At 45.0% G+C, this 21,374-nt stretch overlaps 1 protein-coding gene across 1 annotated transcript; it reads left to right on the top strand.

Moving 5' to 3' along the window:
* The first annotated feature begins 12,398 nt into the window (after nucleotides 1–12,398).
* On the top strand, nucleotides 12,399–19,792 carry pcare2 (photoreceptor cilium actin regulator 2). Its single transcript, XM_045721069.1, has 2 exons — nucleotides 12,399–15,303; nucleotides 19,123–19,792. The coding sequence occupies exons 1-2, from the start codon at nucleotides 12,716–12,718 to the stop codon at nucleotides 19,202–19,204; spliced, it is 2,670 nt and encodes an 889-aa protein (XP_045577025.1). The 5' UTR covers nucleotides 12,399–12,715; the 3' UTR covers nucleotides 19,205–19,792.
* Nucleotides 19,793–21,374: the final 1,582 nt, after the last annotated feature.

The following is a 21,374-nucleotide window of genomic DNA, read 5'->3' as shown; positions in this document are numbered from 1 at the left end:
GCCGGAGGACAGGCGGGCGACTCTGGCTGCGCCGGAGGACAGGCGGGCGACTCTGGCTGCGCCGGACTGGCGGGACTTGCAGCAGGCCTGGCTCTGGGCGCAGGCACAGGACTCACCAGGCTGGGGAGACATGCAGGAGGCCTGGCTCTTGGAGCAGGCACAGGACCCACCAGGCTGGGGAGACATGCAGGAGGCCTGGCTCTTGGAGCAGGCACAGGACCCACCAGGCTGGGGAGACATGCAGGAGGCCTGGCTCTGGGAGCAGGCACAGGGCACACCAGGCTGGGGAGACTTGTAGGAGGCCTGGCTCTGGGAGCAGGCACAGGACTCAACAGGCTGGGGAGACATGCAGGAGGCCTGGCTCTGGGAGCAGGCACAGGACTCACCAGGCTGGGGAGACATGCAGGAGGCCTGGCTCTGGGAGCAGGCACAGGACGCACCAGGCTGGGGAGACTTGCAGGAGGCCTGGCTCTGGGAGCAGGCACAGGACTCACCAGGTTGGGGAGACCTGCAGGAGGCCTGGCTCTGGGCGCAGGCACAGGACGTGCAGGGCTGGGGAGGCGCACAGGAGGCCTGTTGCGTGGGGCTGGCACAGTCTTCACCAGACGGCTAGCACGCACCTCAGGACGAGTACGGAGAGCTGACTCAGGTGACATCAATTCGAGGACACGCTCCGTAGGGCGAATGTCGTGCCTCATGCACCAACACAGCAGCTCTCTCATATCCCTCTCCTCCAATCTCCCCATCAACTGCTTCACTGTCTCTGCTTCGCTCCCTTCGCTCACCTCCAACTTCACCCTGACTGGCTCTGGTTCCATCCTCGGCATCGCAAACCGTCCCATGTGCCCCCCCCCCAAAAAAATCTTGGGGCTACCTCTCCTCCTCTCGCCGTGCCAGCCGATCCTCCTAGAAACGAAGTTCTGCCTTCGCTGCCTCTATCTCCTCCGGCGGGCAGCGGTATTCTCCAGTCTGTCTCTAGGGTCTCTTTCCGTCCAGTATCTCTTCCCAAGTCCAGGAGTCCTGAACCCTCTGCTCCTCCTTACCACGCTGCTTGGTCCGTTGTAGCTGGGTAGTTCTGTAACGGCCGTCTGAAGGAGTAGAGGACCAAGGTGCAGCGTAGAATTTGTTCATCTTTTATTTTGGATGAAAAAGGCACTTCACAAAGAAAAAACTGATATATCCTAACATGACTTTGTCAGATAGACTCTCAAAACTCAAAAGGACAATGACTCCTCTGTTTCACCATGCTCACCACCGGGTCTGCATCGCACCAAGCACCGAACACCGGGAATTTTCAACTTCAATTGCTCCACCTCCACATTTAACGATATCCCAGAAATCACTCCTTTCAGTGGTGCCCTGTTCCTAAGAGCAAAGCAAGAAACAGATCTTGACCCAAGTTGGTCAGAAGAAACACAAAGAAATATCACTAGTCCAGTACTGGTTACCTTTACTGATTCAACTACACCCAACTCCTTTCTCACCCACCCTGAAACCACAAATGGATCATCCAAAAGGCAAGGGTCCACTTTCTCCAGAGATGTCACTCCTACTGGTCCAGATTCTTCTTTATGATGTCTGACACCATTCTTCCTCTTTCCCAACCCTTTGTTTCTTCCGCAGTTCCTCCTATTGTTGCCTTTGCTCTGTGGGCTTTATCATATCACTCTATTCAACATGTGGTTTACATCTGTTCGTTAGTCCCGCTTCTTCTGAATAAAAGGAGTTTTGTTGGACCTTCCTTAGAACGTCTTGGTTCTGTTTAATGATTGACTGGTTCAGCAAAGAGACAATGATCAACTTTTCCTAACGTATCATGTAGATATATTCCTCTATTTTGACAATGTGCGGGTCTCCATCTCTTTCATTAAAATGCTATATAAGTGGACAATATAAAGCGCCATATTTTTTCTAATAAAACAATGGCCAGTTTGGGTCACAGTTGTATGCAATTCTTTTGTTTTAAACAAACATAATAGGCTATGTGTAACGGCCGTCTGAAGGAGTAGCGGACCAAGGTGCAGCGTGGAATTTGTTAACACTAAACAGAAAATATCTACCCACAAACCCCAAAGGAAAACAGGCTGCCTAAGTATGACTCCCAATCAGCGACAACGATGTACAGCTGTCCCTGATTGAGAGCCATACCAGGCCAAAACAAAGCATAGAAAAAGGGACATAGAATGCCCACCCAAATCACACCCTGACCAACCTAAATAGAGACATAAAATGGCTCTCTCAGGTCAGAGCGTGACACTATGTATGGCACGCAAATTCTTGGTGTTTTTTTTCAATATGACCCATGCACTGATTGAGTGATTTAGGTGACCCAGACACAGGACCAATACAAGTTAAGCTACCACAGTATCCCCTTGACCATTTTATCACAAAGGGACACACCAGACAATAAACAGAGACCGGAACAGAAGAATAGGATATGATGGAGAGAGACACCAGAAGAACAGAACAAGCCATAACAGAAGAGGTTAGACATAGGAGACAGTAACAAACAAGAACCTGAGATGGCAACAGACAAGACACAGACAGTAACAGACAAGACACAGACAGTAACATACAAGACACAGAGAAAGTGACAGAATAGGGCAGATGGAGAGAGAACAGAGGTGGAGAGAGAGAGAGAGAGAGAGAGAGAGAGAGAGAGAGATGTATGTTATGGAAGTTTGGCAATACACTGTAGTAGAGGTCTTCACGGGCCCATATTTGGTCCCATCATCAAATATGATTAAGTAGTACCTGCCTTAGACTGCATCAAACCGGGAGAAGCTAGTTAAGCTAGCTAATGTTAGCTAGCTAGGCTAACTGAGGCTGCAGTGCATGTGATTTCTCATCCTACAGTAACAACTCCATTCAGTACATTAAGTTGCAGTTGGTTGGTTAGCAGTTGGTTGGTGCCGCAGAAAATCAGTCTGCCTGACCCTCAGCAGGCTGATGATGACTTCCTGGTCCATGCAGTGGACACAACTGAAGCTTACACAGAGTGAGTGTCTGTGTATGTCATAGTTCACGCCCTGAGGGAGCTGCTCAAGTGCAATGACACCAGGACAGAACTTTTCCCCATGATAAAAAAAAGTAATGTCATTTACTTTCTGATAATTGAGTGTGGTCAAGATCAAACAATTTTAAGCAAGATTTATTTTCACCTAAAACCAATTATATTTTCTTAGTCCTTGTAGCTTTTGGAAATATAAAAAAACGTACGTTTTGAACAAATGTGCTGACTTTGTGGATGGTTATGATCTGATAATGTGGGGAAAATATGGAGAAAAAATAAGGGGGAGATTTCACACATCAGCTAAAAATAATTTGGGTTGACGCATAAAATAAATCATTGGCTTTCTACGCAACAACATGGTAAGAGCAAAATAAAACAATTGCCATATTACCACTTAAAACAAAAAGAATGTGCTCTATGCATAGCCGTGGTAAGAAGGGGTGCTGAGGGTGCTGCAGCACCCCCGTGATTAATCAGATTATTATAAAAAATATATATCTATAAAAAATAAATGAGTGCACTGAGCCTTTATTACTCGTGTATGAGTGGACAAAAATAGTTGTCAGCCGCACAGGGACAACACAATTCTCTGCACCCACACCCCTAAACATCTTCCCGAAGCCATGGCTCTATGCACATCTTGCCATAGTTGTTATTTCTGCAAAGCTTTGAAGGATTTTCTATCTATCCCCCACTCCCACATTCCCCAGTTTAGAAGCTCAGAATCTTGCGTTGCTGGTTTTATTAAGAAAGTCTTCCATGTGTTCTGCTGCTACAACTGTATCCCCTTTGTAGAGGAGACTTTTACTGTCAGCAGAGGTAAGTCTGGAGTCAAGACATTTCTTCTTTAGTCAATTTATTTGTCCTCTGTACACTATTTTTCCAAGCTATTACACCTGTTGAATTATTGCCTTCACGTTGTTGTCTATCTCATGTCTCATCCAGGCACTTCATACCTGAATATTTAAATGTATCCCAACAGTGCCAAATTCAATCTCTGACTTTGTTTCCCTGCCTCTCATAAATCAGCATTACTGTGCGTGTGTCCAAATGGCACTTGGTCCCTTAAGGCAGGGTTTCCCAAACTCGGTCCTGCCCTGTGTAATGACGGCTGGGCTAGCAGCAAGCTTTGCGAGTGTGATTGGTTTCATACACTCTTAGAAAAAAGGATTCCAAAAGGGTCCATCGACTGTCCACATCGGAAACACCCGATGGAACTTTTGGGGGTTTTATGTAGAGCCCTCTGTGGAAAGGGTTCTACAGTCGTGGCAAAAAGTTTTGAGAATGACACAAATATTAATTTTCACAAAGTCTGCTGCCTCAGTTTGTATGATGGCAATTTGCATATACTCCAGAATGTTATGAAGAGCGATCAGATGAATTGCAATTAATTACAGAGTCCCTCTTTGCCATGTAAATGAACTGAATCCCCCCAAAACATTTCCACTGCATTTCAGCCCTGCCACAAAAGGACCAGCTGACATCATGTCAGTGATTCTCTCGTTAACACAGGTGTGAGTGTTGACGAGGACAAGGCTGTAGATCAATCTGTCGTGCTGATTGAGTTCGAATAACAGACTAGAAGCTTCAAAAGGAGGGTGGTGCTTGCAATCACTGTTCTTCCCCTGTCAACCATGGCTAACTGCAAGGAAACACGTGCCGTCATCATTGCTTTCCACAAAAAGGGCTTCACAGGCAAGGATATTGCTGCCAGTAAGATTGCACCTAAATCAACCATTTATCAGATCATCAAGAACTTCAAGGAGAGCGGTTCAATTGCTGTGAAGAAGGCTTCCGGGTGCCCAAGAAAGTCCAGCGAGCACCAGGACCGTCTCCTAAAGTTGATTCAGCTGAGGGATCGGGGCACCACCAGTACAGAGCTTGCTCAGGAATGACAGCAGGCAGGTGTGAGTGCATCTGCACGCACAGTGAGGTGAAGACTTTTGGACGATGGCCTGGTGTCAAGAAGGGCAGCAAAGAAGCCACTTCTCTCCAGGAAAAACATCAGAGACAGATTGATATTCTGCAAATGGTACAGGGATTGGACTGCTGAGGACTGGGGTAAAGTCATTTCCTCTGATGAATCCCCTTTCCGATTGTTTGGGGCATCCGGAAAAAAAGCTTGTCCGGAGAAGACAAGGTGAGCGCTACCATCAGTCCTGTGTCATGCCAACAGTAAAGCAACCTGAGACCATTCATGTTGGTTGCTTCTCATTGATATTGATATTGATATTTTGATATTTTGGGTCCATGGCCAGGAAACTCCCCAGACCTTAATCCCATTGAGAACTTGTTGTCAGTCCTCAAGAGGTGGACAAACAAAAACCCACAAATTCTGACAAACTCCAAGCATTGATTATGCATGAATGGGCTGCCATCAGTCAGGATGTGGCCCAGAAGTTAATTGACAGCATGCCAGGGCAGATTGCAGAGGTCTTGAAAAAGAAGGGTCAACACTGCAAATATTGACTCTTTGCATCAACTTCATGTAATTGTCAATAAAAGCCTTTGACACTTATGTGTCAACGATTAGAGGATTGTAATTATACTTCAGTATTCCATAGTAACATCTGACAAAACTATCTAAAGACACTGAGGCAGCAGACTTTGTGAAAATTAATCTTTGTGCCATTCTCAAAACCTTTGGCCACGACTGTATATGGAACCCAAAAGGGTTCTACCTAGAACCAAAAGGGTTCTACCTGGAACCAAAAAGGGCTCTTCAAAGGGTTATTCTATGGGGACAGCCAAAGAACCCTTTTAGGTTCTAGATAGCACCTTTTTTTCTAAGAGTGTAGGCAAACCAAGCCTCCAACTTTGTCGGGCTCACCAGACCCTGCAGGGCCTGGGCTTCACACTGTGTCTCCTGCTCTCTAATCAAGGCCTTCGCACATATATTTCTGGCCTTTCTAGCCTTTGATCCAGCAAAAGAGGAGCGCCTGCATAAGCTTTACAAGCCTCCACTAATCATCACACTGCTGTCCAGGGGGTCATTTGCACCCTCTGGCCAATCTTTGAATCTCCCAAGGTAGACGACACAACATCCCCACAGAGCATGCAAATAAAGCTCCAGTGTGATGTGTGCCTCCAACAGGGCTGGAGAGTACACCTCCAGGAGGGTAGCTCTCCAGGAACAGGGTTGGAGAGTACACCTCCAGGAGGGTAGCTTTCCAGGTAGAGGGCTGGAGAGTACACCTCCAGGAGGGTAGATTTCCAGATACAGGGCTGGAGAGTACACCTCCAGGAGGGTAGCTCTCCAGGAACAGGGTTGGAAAGCCCTGGGTTATATTATATTTAGCATGCTAATGTAGCTTGTGGGTGGGTGGGTTTCATCCCCAACTACTATACATCTTCAGGAGTGAACAGAGCGCCACCACCCAGAAAGGCCTATGCTATTCTAGTCTCCAGCTACGGCATCATCTTCTGACACTTCCTCCCCAGGGGCTATGAGGTAGATCTACCATGCACCGGGTCAGAGGGAGGGAAGATTAGAGGATTTTCAGGAGGTTGCGTATCTTTTCCACTAAGTCTGCAGGACATGAGGTGGGTAATACCTCCAGGGACTTTGGAGTCACTCAGCACTAAGATCAGAGGGCCATTCCCCCCTCATAGCTCCACCTCAACTCTAGACAGCCCTTGGAGAGGGCCATTGGGCCCACTCAGCCAGAGGTGAGAGGTTAGAGGTGTTCTTTCTGTTGCACCTACTTTAAAAGGATAACATCTTATAAAGGCTTCATAATGTGAGCATTCAAATACAATAGTGATAGCTACCAATAAACTTTTTTATAATCAGCATTATACTGTATATTCATGTTTATGTAAGTAGAGGGTGAGGTTGCCTTTTGTTTAGGGGGGCCATGGATAATGTTTGTATTGCTTCTTTGAATTTTCTCTGTTTCTCTTTTGAAAAGAGTTAAGAAATGTCTTCGTAAGATGACTGACCTGTGCCAGTACATTAACTCTTATGAAAAAAGAACACATCAGGATTCCCCCTTATATGAACATCTGTATTGTAAACAGCTAACCGGGTATCTGTCAAATCAAGATAATTATTCAATAAAGTCATGGTTATTTTCCTTAATTTTGGAGACCTACTTGCTTCATTCTATGGTGTAATTTGCATAGTAACAAAGTCATACTTCTACCTGATTGAGCCACAAATACAACAGAAAAACAAGTATGCTATTATATAATGGACACCTCCACCTGTATCAAAAACATTAATCTCTGCCTCTCTGTCCTTAGACTCCATTAATACATCAGGCTAATTGTATTGGTTGGCCAGGCTTGTGGTGTAGCCAAAGCTTAACACACTGAATGGTTGGCCAAAGCACAGATCAGGATGAAAAACAGCTGAGAATAGCCATACAGCATAGCTTACACAAGCACCAGTCACTGCTGTCGAAACAGGGAGAGACGTGCTAAATACAAATCGTCCTAACCTAAACTCCAAATTATAACAGCACACTGACTGCATGTCCTGATGGGAGCACATACTGTAGTTCCCAGAAGACAACATAAAGACAATAAATAGGTAGTTATCTACATACAAGTCATTATACTTAGAAGAACAATGCTATTTCAGATGCAGTTACTTGTTACGGGTTGATGGAGCCATGCTAAGAGGCTAAGGAAATAACACAAATCTAATCAACATAAATCATGGAAACTCCCACAACAAGGAAGTGATGGAAAAGATAAATGAAACTATATAACGCAAGTTACAACAACAGGCCTGGCACAGGCTAAGCTTGATCTGCTCCCCTAACAGAGAGGTACAGACAGGTCATTTCTCTAAGTCTGTGTGGTACACCTGACTGACCGGGGTTGGCAGGGATTACAGTGGGAGACTAACTGCTTGGAGACAGTTTTCTATGAGCTCAGACTGGGCACTTAGTTTGATTACCCTCGCCTCTTAGGGTTGCAAAGCTACCGGTAATTTACCAATGTCACCGGATTCTTTGGTCGTTTTTGTTTATTAACAGAAAATCTATGACAATCTATGTTCACTTTGGTAATTTATACTTGAATAACAAAATATAAAAAATATTGATATACACTGTGTATACCACCCCCCACCCCCCCCCCACCCCCCCTTTGGCCCTCAGAACAATCTCAATTTGTCTTGGCATGGACTCTACAAGGTATTCGAAAGCATTCCACAGGGATGCTGGCCCAATGCTTCCCACAGTTGTGTCAAGTTGGCTGGATGTCCTTTGGGTGGTGGACCATTCTTGTTATAAAAGTGAAACTGTTGAGTGTGAAAAACGCAGCTGCAGCTGGTGTCACAAACCGGTGCGCCTGGCACCTACTACCATACCCCGTTCAAAGGCACTTGCATTTTTTGTCTTGCCCATTCACCCTCTTAATGGAACACATACACAATCCATGTCTCAGTTGTCTCAAGGCTTAAAAATCCTTCTTTAACCTGTCTCCTCCCCTTCATCTATGCTGATTGTAGTGGATTTAACAAGTGACATCAATATGGGATCATAGCTTTCACCTGGATTGACCTGGTCAGTCTACAGTGCATTCGTAAAAGTATTCAGACCCCTTGACTTTTTCCACATTTTGTTACATTACAGCCTTATTGTCTCACCCTGATCTGTTTCACCTGTCTTTGTGATTGTCTCCACCCCCCACCAAGTGTCGCCCATCTTCCCCATTATCCCCTGTGTATTTAGACCTGTGTTCTCTGTTTGTGTTGCCAGGTCGTCTTGTTTGTTCAAGCCAATCAACGTTTTGTGTCTCAACTCCTGCTTTTTCCAGTTTCTCTTTTCTCACCCTACTGGTTTTGACCCTTGCCTGTCCTGACTCTGAGCCCGCCTGCCTGACCACTCTGCGTGCCCCTTACCCTGACCCTGCCTGCCGCCCAGTACTGTTGCCCCACCTCTGGTTTACTGACCCCTGCCTGCCTTGACCTGTCTATCGCCTGCCCCTGTTTGGATATTAAACTATTGTTAATTCGACGTGGTCTGCATCTGGGTCTTACCTTCATACTTGATAGTACGAACTGGCCATGACTGACCCAGCAGACCCGGACCAGCTGCGCAACGCCATCTCCACCCAAACAGCCTCCACTGATATTGCTTCGTGGGCTGATGGAGGGGGTCCAGACGTTGGCTGAGCGCCATGACCGGGCGTTGGACATGCTGCTGGAAAAATGATGTGTCATCTGGGGGGCAGCCTGCCACGGTGGTAACCCCACCGCCCCTCAGCAACTCGGCGCCGCCCCACCGGCCACTCCACCTTCTCGGGAGCCCCGGTTACCTCCACCAAAACGCTTTAATGGAGAACTGAGCACCTGTCGGGCGTTTTTAGCTCAGTGTGCCCTCATTTTCTAGCTTCAGCCCTCCTCCTTCCCATCGGATCGCTCCAAAATAGCCTACCTCATCACGCTGATGTCTGGAAGGACTCTCACCTGGGCTACCGCCGTGTGGGAACAGCAGCCGGCCGTATGCGCGAGCCTGGAGGGGTTCGGGGGAAAGGTGAGGAAGGTCTTTGATGCCTCGTTCTCTGGGAGAGAAGCGGCCCGGAGCTAATCCAGCTCCAGGAGGATGCCCGCACTGTGGCCGACTATGCGGTGGATTTCCGTACGTTGGCAGCGGAGAGTGCGTGGAACCCGGATGCACTGTTCGACATGTACCTGCACAGCGTCTAGGAGGAGGTTAAGGATGAGCTTGCGGCTCGGGAGTTACCCACAGATTTTGACTCCCTCATCACTTTGACCATCCACATCGATGGGTGATTGCCGGAACGACGGATGGAGAGGAAATTCGATTTCACTCGCACGTCCAGGGATTCCACCTCGCCTCCGAGTCATCCCAGAAGTCCCCGACGGTCCCGTGGCCGAGAGCACCCGAGATTTCACGACCTTCCTCGAGAGTCACCTGGGAGGGCCGAGGCACTTTTTCCATAGCCCATGCAACTAGGCAGGGCTGGGCTGTCGCCAGCGGAATGGCAACACTGGATCAGCACAAAGAGCTGTCTGTATTGGGGGACTTTTGGTCATTTTGTGTCCTCGTGCCCGGTAAAAGACCAGTCTCACCGGTAGGAGCAAGTACTCTGGTGGGCCATATGGGGAACTTCTCTGCTTCCCTTATTCGCACCCCTTTTCATGTCATTCTGTTGTGGGAAATTCCTTTTACCTCACGGCTTGGTTTTTGCTTTTTTTATTTTTCTTGTTTTTGCTTTGTCATTATGGGGTATTGCGTGTAGATTGATGAGTAACATTTGTTATTTAATCCATTTTAGAATAAGGTTGTATCGTACAAAATGTGGAAAAGGTTACTTACCGAATGCACTGTATGTCATGGAAAGAGCAGGTGTTCTTAATGTTTTGTATACTCAGTGTATAGTATTCATTTCTTATATGTGTGTCTATATTGTCCAGGAGTTTCTAGAAGATAGACCATATGGTTCAAGAGAAAATAGCATAATTAATGAAAAAAGCATCTAATCAACAATTACATTATTTTCAATTAACTCTGTAACTCCTACAACTATTGACTTTTTCCACAACTGCCACCAGTTTAACATCAAAACATTGACAATGAATACATGTTGACATAATAATAAATAAGTGTGAAAAATAATGGAAATTATATTTCATGCTGAAACCCTCATACTAATCACCAATGGTATTCACTAAGTTGATGGTTTATATTTAAGATTTATTTTTACAGCTGTCATTCTATTTTAAAGTCATCTTATTGAATTATTTCATATATTTGACATAATAAGGCCACACAGAGGGCCAGACAGAATTAGACACCTGGACATAGACACCTGGACATAGACACCTGGACATAGAAGTACCCAAAAGGGCCACTAGATGTCTTGAGATAGATTACATAAAATCCATGAAAGATAGCAAAATGCTGGTAGTTTACTGGTAAACTTATAAAGCTTCCAGTAATATACCCACCCTTTTCAACCCTAGCACTGTCATACGCCCAAATGTATCACCTGATCAAATGCCCTGTCATATGGCCTGATCGAATGCCTTGGTATATACCCAAATGTATGGCCTGATCGAATGCCCTGACATATGCCTAAAGGCCTTGATATGCCCAGTGTATGAAATAGAGCATGTCAAAACATATATGATCCAAGCACGTTTTTTGTATGCTTTGTTATCATTATATTAGGCACTGAGAAAATACAGTATGCCCAACTAAGCAGAATGATAATCTGTTATGGTTCATTTACTTCAGTCTGTGTAGAGTGTCATTGTAATCACAATGATATGCCCAATGTATGACAGAGACCTTGGTATGCCCCATGTATGACAGAGACCTTGATATGCCCAATATATGACAGAGGTCTTGATATGTCCAATGTATGACAGAGGCCTTGATATGCCCAATGTATGACAGAGGCCTTGATATGCCCAATGTATGACAGAGGCCTTGATATGCCCAATATATGACAGAGGCCTTGATATGCCCAATATCTGACAGAGGTCTTGATATGCCCAATGTATGACAGAGGTCTTGATATGCCCAATGTATGACAGAGGTCTTGATATGCCCAATGTATGACAGAGGCCTTGATATGCCCAATGTATGACATACAGTATGTCGAAACATATATGATCCAAGCAGGTTTTTTTATGCTTTGTTATCAGTATGTTAGGCACTGATAAAATACAGTATGCTCAACTAAGCAGAATGATAGCTGTTGTGGTTCATTAACTTCAGTCTGTGTAGTGTGTCATTGTAATCTCAATAATGCGTATTCTCAATGATGTGCATCTGTCTGAGAAACTTTAACATACTGTATTTATAAACATACTGTTATACACCTGTATGTTATGACTTCTGTCTGCTGATCATAGACTTATACATGTCATCTTAAACTCTGAAAACGTATTGCAATTCAGTATAGACACTTGGCTTGATCCGCTGGTTTGATGTATTATCAAAATTAACTTAGAACTTTTAGATTACTTTATAGCAGTTCTATTCAATCAGTTTTTCAATTCAGTAAATCAAAATGTAAGTAACATAACATAGATGTCTACATAGAGAAACCTATGACAAGGTAAACTTTACAGGACTCCAGGAGGAAAGCATGGTATATGGATAATAAATGGATAATTGGGAAACAAAAGCAAAGTAACTGAACTAGGGAACACAGGTAGCTTCCTGTCTTTGATATTACCTACATCTTGCCTGTAAACAATCCTTAGACAAGGCTAAAAAAGACACCTGACGATGTGGGCCCTGATTACCTTGATGAGCTTAAAGTCTTATGTGTCTGTGTGTGCGTGTGTGTGTGTGTGCGCATAATTCACTTAATTTGACCATCTGTGCATGCTAAAGGAGAGAGAAGAAGAGTCCTCCAATCCTATGTGATCCTTTCAGCTACTCAGTCTCTCTGGCTCTGTTACTTGGGTAGGACCTCATAGCTTCCAGAAGCCTCATCTACGAACCCCGTAGGAAAGTCGGTATGATCCATCTATTCAAGAACCCAGTAAAGAAGATTGATTTAGAGGATAAATTGTTGCCGAGTTTTCGTAAGATATGCACCCTGCTGAACACCCAAGTTTTCAAAGGTAATCAGACAGAAGCACCGATGGATGAGCAGGTCTATCCACACTTACTAGGCTAAATATTTGGTTTTGTATCTCTTTATTGAAATCACATCCCAAACTGACATTTTTAATCTAAAGTCTTTTTCAACGTCTGGACATAAAAAATGGGTTGTTCCCCATCCAAAGATCATCTCTTCCCAGGGATCCCAGATGGGGTACACAAGGCTCTGCTGCCAGTACCACCAGAGGTGGGTAACATCAAGCCTGTTGAGGGAGAAAACCAAGATATTGACAATATGGATATTGACGAAGAAGTGGAGGAACTCCCACTATCAGCTGAAGAGGATAATCCTATGGCCGCCCTGGGAAAAGTGGCGGACATGGCCCCCATCACAGCCGTTGTGTCAAACCTAGGGGCCGTCTCTCAAATAGAGGTCAAAATGACATCACAGGTGAGAGACACACACAGTGAGAAGTTACCGGAAAAGCAGGCAAAAAAGGTCAAGAAGCGAAGGAAGAATAAGGGCGTCAAACGGGGCTGCCGAAAAGAAAAGGAGATAAACACCTCAATCACCCAGGGGAAGGTGGACCTTCCCATGCACATGGTGAGAGCTCACCAGGCCGCCTACGAATACCTGAACCCCAACATCTCCAAGTGTGAGACCCTGCTGGGGCTGCTGAACCAGGCCGCCCAGACCCAGCTCTCCCTGCAGCCCATGATGACAGCCATTGTGATGCGCTTCGAGGAGGTCAACCAGGCCCTGGAGGAGATGGCTGAGGAAGGGGAGCTGATGCTGAAGGAGCATGGCAACCACATGGCCTGGCCCTCTGAGATAAGGGACCCAGCTCCCACCCCCTCCAAGCCCAATGCTGACCCATCAGAAACCCCCCCAGATCTGCTGCAGCTGCTGCTCCAGCATTCAACTGAAAAGATGAAGCTGGTGGGGAGCTCGATCCAAGGCCTGGGAGACACCGCTCTGGAAGAGGCGGCGGACTTCTTCGCCTCGTTATCTAGACTACTGGGAGAGAGGCTGCTGTCCAAGCGGGCAGTAGAGGAGCGTCTGACCCAGGTGCTGGCACGCGTGGAGGCAGCTGCCAAGTGCAACCTTGATGACTTGTCCCTGCACAGCGAGGACAGCGGCATCGGGGGAGAGAACGAGTCACTGATGGGATCAGAGCGCCACTGTCGTCAATGGGGGAGTTCTGGGTCCGGTGGCAGTGCACGCCCCACACCCCCAAGCCATTCACCTGACCAGGTATGCCTTAACGAAGGTGAGGAGGGGGAAGAAAATGAGGAAGAGGATGATGATGATGAAGATGAGGAGGATGAAGAGGAAGAGAGGTCAGGGAGGGTGCGGTCCAACTCATCCCCGCCAGACCCCATACAGAACACCAAGCACAGCAAAGGGCAGCCACCCAAACGGCCCCAGACAGCTGCCCCCTTGGGCAGGCCAGTGAGACCACCACGGTCAATGTCCATAGACTCTCTACATGTTCAGGAGCTGCAACAGAAAGACCTGGACCGACGGACGGGAAACAACTCTCTGAGAAGATACTCTTCAGGGGGGCAGAGGGTTGCCAGATATGGACTCAAAGGGTCCACAAAGGCAAACCAAGCACCAAATTCACTACCAGCGATAGCACCACAACCTCCTGGCCGCAACTCCGTCAAAAGACTCATAAACACATTCAGTGGTGGGGTGGACGGCAGACCAGGCCAAAGTCTCCCTAGTGCACACCTTAGGGGGTCTAGGAGCAGTGTAACTCCCCTCTTACCCGACATTGGAAGTGGAGAGGACATTGTCAGTGGTAACAACAATAAGAACATCTGGGCTGCGGAAGGCGGGGAAGGCCTGGATGATGACAACCTGCCCCCCCCTTCCCCTGAAGTCCTGATGGACAATTCCTATGAGAGCAATGAGGAAAACCCGGATGATGAGGAAGGGGAAGAGGAGGACACCGACAGTAGGGGCCACCCTGTGCCACGCCAAAGGAGCACCGCCTCTCAGCGCCTGAGGGCCTCGTTGCAGAACATGACGGTGTTGCCCAACCGTGGAAGTGTCGGACCAATCAGACAGGATCCTGTGACGAGGTGTGGACAGCAGCCAGCATCTGAAGGCGACCAAGAGAGTGAGCAAGCCGCCTCTCTCTACCATAAGGCCCGCAAGATCATCCACCTGCGCAACGCAGCTGAATCCGCTGCAAACAGACCTGACCCGGGGGTTCGAGGACCCCTTAGAGCTGGGGTGAGTCTCCGGCAAGGAAGCAGCAACCCCTATGAGGGGGAGTATTACCCCACCAGCATGCCACCGACCGTCCCACCAGTCTCCAGAGTTCGCCTACCACCCTCTTGTCCCTCTACACACCACAGACTACCAAACCCCCCTGCTTTCGCACAGCCTAATCCACCCTCACGTCCATCCTCTCCCCGGGTCTTGGGATGGAGTAGGGAGGACAGTGGTGAAGACATGTCACCCTCAGTGTCCTTCAACGATGCCCGATCTGTGTTCTGTCAAAATAGCCAATCCAACTCCCAGAGCTGGACCCCCCACTATAGCTCTACGTTCCCCAGGCCCTATGGTGAGCCCTCCCGGGGAAGGCTGTCCACACGCGGGTCCCAGACTGTCAGTCGGCGCAGCCAGTCTGACCAGAGACCCAGCCTGACAACACAACAACAGGATTTGTCCAACCCAGGCACACCACGGGGCCGGACACGAGGAAGTGAGCCAAATATGTCCAAAAGCAGTGAGAGGTGAGTGTTTCCCTTTACTCCCTTTGTCTAGCTACTAGTTTAGTGGATATTAGACCAAAGGCTTCCAAATTAATGTAAATGCAGAATTATGATCATATGTTAGAAAGTGGCCAAACAAAAAATGGCAGTGAATAGAAAAAGAAACAGTAGAAATTCAACTTGATAATATCTCAATGAACTACAGTATCTATGATCAAATCAAACTTTATTTATATAGCACATTTCTTAAAAGGTGAAAGATAAAAACACAAGAATGTTTTCTAAATTAGGAGACAAATACTATAACAACAACTGTGAAACTATGAGCTTGTTTGTTTTGCTTGGCTTCTTCCGAAGGTCAATACTTTTGACTCCAAATAGATGGTATCTGATTCCATCAGCTGTCACTCAGTGGGTGGGTGTATGTACTGTAGCAAGGCTCAAGCCACGCCCACCAGTAGTCTGTGAAGCTAACAGACCAAGCTATCACCCAAAGACAATGATAGAGGCATCTAGCGGCCAAAAGGCCGTATTTGCATGGCCAGCGCCATTGAGGGCTTCCACCATTTTAATGTCAACTGGGTGGGACTTCCAACTTCATTAGCTGATCCATCATGGTGACCCTGTTGGAGTCAGGCCCAACTGGGTCATCAGGAGAGATCAGCTTATTGTGAAGAAGAAAATGTACTATTTCAAAATGGAGATAGCCTCAATGGTGCTGCCCATGCTGTCACAGACACTATAATGGCACAGATACAGAGATTAGTCCTCTATCTATCTCTATGCTATCACCTTCAGTTTAGAACATCATCCTAAAACAGAACATGAGTCCACAGTTGGTAGATTAATTTGAGCAACAATTTAGAATTACCATTCAGGAATTTAAATGCTCAATATTGAAATGAAAAGATACCTACACACTTTATTTAGGATTTTTTTAAATATTTTTTTGTTAAAGTAAAGTAATCTCAAACTGTTAAAGTAATAAACAACTTGTCAAAAGAGCATAGCGCAAACAAATATTTATTCTACATTTCTCAACTAAAAATAATCACAACAACCTAGCTAGAAGTGTTTACTTGATATAAGAGCCATTCCGTAACATTAAACATACAGTTGAAGTCAGAAGTTTACATAAACCTTAGCCAAATACATTTAAACTCAGTTTTTCACAATTCCTGACATTTAATCCTAGTAAAAAAATCTCTGTCTTAGGTCAGTTAGGATCACCACTTTATTTTAAGAATGTGAAATGTCAGAATAATAGTAGAGAGAATTATTTATTTCAGCTTTTATTTCTTTCATCACATTCCCAGTGGGTCAGAAGTTTACATACACTCAATTAGTATTTGGTAGAATTGCCTTTAAATTGTATAACTTGGGTCAAACGTTTCGGGCAGCCTTTCACAAGCTTCCCACAATAATTTGGGTGAATTTTGGCCCATTCCTCCTGGTGTAACTGAGTCAAGTTTGTAGTCTTCCTTGCTTGCACACACTTTTCCAGTTCTGCCCACAAATGTTCTATAGGATTGAGGTCAGGGCTTTGTGATGGCCACTTCAATACCTTGACTTTGTTGTCCTCAAGCCATTTTGCCACAACTTTGGAAGTATGCTTGGGGTCATTGTCCATTTGGAAGAACCATTTGCGACCAAACTTCCTGAATGATGTCTTAGGATGTTGCTTCAATATATCCACATAATTTTCCATCCTCATGACACCATCTATTTTGTGAAGTGCACCAGTCCCTCCTGCAGCAAAGCACCCCCACAACATGATGCTGCCACCCCCGTGCTTCACGGTTGGGATGATGTTCTTTGGTTGCAAGCCTCCCCCTTTTTCCTCCAAACACAACGATAGTCATTATGGCCAAACAATTCTATTTTTGTTTCATCAGACCAGAGGACATTTCTCCGAAAAGTACGATATTTGTCCCCATGTGCAGTTAAAAACCGTAGTCTGGCTTTTTTTATGGCGGTTTTGGAGCAGTGGCTTCTTCCTTGCTGAGTGGCCTTTCAGGTTATGTCGATATCGGACTCGTTTTACTGTGGATATAGATACTTTTGTACCTGTTTCCTCCAGCATCTTCACAAGGTCCGTTGCTGTTGTTCAGGGATTGACTTGCACTTTTCACACCAAAGTATGTTCATCTCTAGGAGACAGAACACTTCTCCTTCCTGAGCGGTATGACGGCTGCGTGGTCCCATGGTGTTTATACTTGCGTACTGTTGTTTGTACAGATGAACGTGGTATTTTCAGGCGTTTGGAAATTGCTCCCAAGGATGAACCAGACTTGTGGAGCTCTACAATTATTTCTCTGAGGTCTTGGCTGATTTTCTTTTGATTTTCCCATGATGTCAAGCAAAGAGGCACTGCGTTTGAAGGTAGGCCTTGAAATACATCCACAGGTACACCTCCAATTCACGCAAATGATGTCAATTAGAAGCTTCTAAATCCATGACATCATTTTCTGGAATTTTCCAAGCTGTTTAAAGGCACAGTCAACTTAGTGTATGTAAACTTCTGACCCTCTGCAATTGTGATACAGTGAATTATATATGAAATAATCTGTCTGTAAACAATTGTTGGAAGAATTTACTTGTGTCATGCACAAAGTAGATGTCCTAATTGACCTACCAAAACTATAGTTTGTTAACAAGAAATGTATGGAGTGGTTGAAAACCGAGTTTTAATAACTCCAACCTAAGTGTATGTAAACTTCCGACTTCAACTGTATGTACACTTTAGTAGCCCTAACCATTTTGATGAACAGATGTGACCTGAGATTTAATTTAGAGGCAAAACAAAATAAGTAGAACAACAAATACGTGACACAACTTACACATATGGCAGCCTGCGCAATTTTCAAGCTTCTTTCAATTCCTACAGACGCCTGAGGATTCTTCATAGGTGTGGTAACTGGTGTTTTCAATGGAAACTAGAGCGAAACAAGTCCAGTGGCATTTTGATGGATCAGTTTTCCAGGTAGTGGGTGTGATCATCTGATTGTTTCAGATATATCAACTTTGTCTATGTGGGTTAATAATCGTCATGTCACAGTAATTTCCAAAGTCTGCATAACAAACGTGTGCTTAACAAGTTAGTCATTGGTCAAGTATTGGGGAACACAATCTTCATAGCAGAGTGCTGATTATCGAGATTGGATGTTAACCTAGAAGTTTAGAGCGTTGAGCCAGTAACCGAAAGGTCGCTGGTTCGAACCTCCGACCTGACCAGGTGATAAAAAAATGTTTTTAAATCAAATTCGGTCGATGTGCCCTAAATCCTAATTGTTCATTTAAGTCGCTCTGGATAAGAGCGTCTGCTAATTGACTTAGATGTAAAAAATATATATATAAACACAGTAGGCCAGAGGGAGAGATAGTATAACAGGAATGTGGACACTTCTTACTGTAAAGAACTGAAGTGACACTTCTCAGCATATGATGAGGTGCTATAAGTTTAGCCTAATGTTACAGCAGACGATCAACATCAACAATGTACTTTATTGGTACATTTACCCTTCTTGAGTGTGAGTAATTAAACATGGGGGGACTTAGGACTGCAAATTGCAAGAACATGTTGTCTGTTAGGTCATTAGCATAAACTTGAGCACAACAGCAACTTTAAATTCTTTATTTGAACCCAATACCCTGTTATCAGTGTTTCCATCACCATCACTCACTTACCCAGATTTACCCTGAGACAAACCACCTGTTTGGCCAAATTCTGGGTAGATTAGCTCTCCTTCCCCACTGCATCTCCCAGCTACCTGGTCCGCTACCCCATAATCCACGACTACATCCACAACTAAAGCCTCTCCTTTTCCTGTTGTCTTATAGGATGGTCAATGGTCTTCTGACGGAAGGGGACAACCAATCAGATCCAAGTGCTGTTGATACTGATTTGGATCCTGAGCAGTAGTGCATGGCAGTCTGCCAGGGCAGAATCTACCGAGCGAATTAGAGGGTGAGGACTGAGCATAGAAAGGGATTATGGATTAGGAGAACTCTTAAGGCTAAGACTTCCCTTCTAATGAGAAGAGAAGGGGCTTATTCTAAGAAAGTGTGTTAGGTAATTCACCATGCTTCTCCCTCAGATTGCTTGACTGCAATGGAGAAAAGGTTGAACTACAGTGTACATGTTTTGGTCTATCTATTATGTCCTCTGATATGATGTTTTGTAATACAGTAATTACTGAAAACAAAAATCTATTTTGGGATATGTTGATTTATTGAAGAATAATAATGAGTGTACGTTGCGATCTGTCAGTACATTTGTGGAAATTAAAATCAATGTAATATACTGTATTGACTATGACTCATTATAGTATATTGGTGAATAGGTAAAATTATTTGTTTCTTGTCCATGTCATACTGTTTTTGAATTAGCATTTTGTGTTTGAACTGTTGGTGTTTGTGTTATACAGTAACTACAGTGTTTGTTTACAAATGTTGTTTTATTATTATTTCGTAGTTTCACCTTTGTATTTTGTTTATTTATGTTTTTTTCTACCTGTTCCCAATAAAAAAAATAAAAAAAATAACTGCCAACAGAGGAGAGAGGTGTAACTTGAACACATTAAGTCACCCAGCTATAAATAGCTCCCCGAATCGTCTCACAATACAGTTCTCTGTGAGCATTCAAATAATGATAGGTTATATTCTGTGTTATCATGTTAGGCCTATACATTTTCTTGGGGGGACCTGACAAACGAGCATGTAATACAAGGGAAATAGTCAACTGCTCATTTGCAAAAAACATTTGCATAGTTACTGATTCCCACACCCTTGCTGTGCATAAAGGATAAACTCGTCAGTTTGAGTCAGCTATGAGATAATAAACCTGTTGTCCCACTGGTCCATTTTTTATAGAACTGCACCCAGAAACGTGAAATACTGTAGCAAATTGCAGATTGTAGCAGATTGTATTCTCATACAAAGTCAAGCTAGTCTGCACCAGAACATGAATTTGTCTGACTGTCTACAGTAATGATTTACAGAAAGAATGCAAGAGAGAGGGGATGTGAGAGAAAGAGAAGTAAAAAGGTCAGACTTCAGGAAATTACAGTCACATTGACAGTACATACAGTGCAATCAGGAAGTATTCAGACCCCTTGACTTTTTTCACATTTTGTTACGTTACAGCCTTATTCTAAATTGGATTAAATATTTTTTTCCCCTCATTAATCTACATACAAGATCCCATAATGGCAAAGTTAAAACTGTTTTTTAGGAATGTTTGCAAATGTAACTAAAAAAATTGAAATATCACATTTACATAAGTATTCAGACCCTTTACTCAGTACTTTGTTGAAGCATCTTTGGCAGTGATTACAGCCTTGAGTCTTCTTGGGTGTGATGCTACAAGCTTGGCACACCTGTATCTGGGGAGTTTCCCGCATTCTTCTCTGCAGATCCTCTCAAGCTTTGTCAGGTTGGATGGGGAGCGTCGCTGGACAGCTATTTTCCAGGTCTCTCCAGAGATGTTCGATCGGGTTCAAGTCTGGACTCTGACTGGGCCACTCAAGGACATTCAGAGACTTGTCCCGAAGCAACTTATGCATTGTCTTGGCTGTGTGCTTAGGGTCGTTGTCCTGTTGGAAGGTGAACCTTTGCCCCAGTGTGAGGTCCTGGGCGCTCTGGAGCAGGTTTTCATAATGGATATCTGTACTTTGCTCTGTTCATATTTCCCTCGATCCTGACTAGTCTCCCAGTCCTTGTCACTGAAAAACATCCGCACAGCATGATGCTACCACCACCATGCTTCACCGTAGGGATGGTGCCAGTTTTCCTCCAGACGTGACACTTGGCATTCAGGCCAAAGAGTTCAATCTTGGTTTCATCAGACCAGAGAATCTTGTTTCTCATGGTTTGAGAGTACTTTAGGTGCCTTTTGGCAAACTCGAAGCAGGCTGTCATGTGCCTTTTACTGAGGAGTGGCTTCCGTCTGGCCACCCTACAATAGAGGCCTGATTGGTGGAGTGCTGCAGAGATGGGTGTCCTTCTGGAAGGTTCCCCATCTCCACAGAGAAACTCTGGAGCTCTGTCAGAGTGACCATCAGGTTATTGGCTGACTAAGGCCCTTCTCCCCT

Source organism: Salmo salar, chromosome ssa06 (genome assembly GCF_905237065.1).
Source record: "Salmo salar chromosome ssa06, Ssal_v3.1, whole genome shotgun sequence".
NCBI lineage: Eukaryota > Metazoa > Chordata > Actinopteri > Salmoniformes > Salmonidae > Salmo > Salmo salar.
The sequence above is the reverse complement of the archived record's forward strand: the minus strand, read 5'-3'. Positions and strand labels throughout refer to the sequence as shown.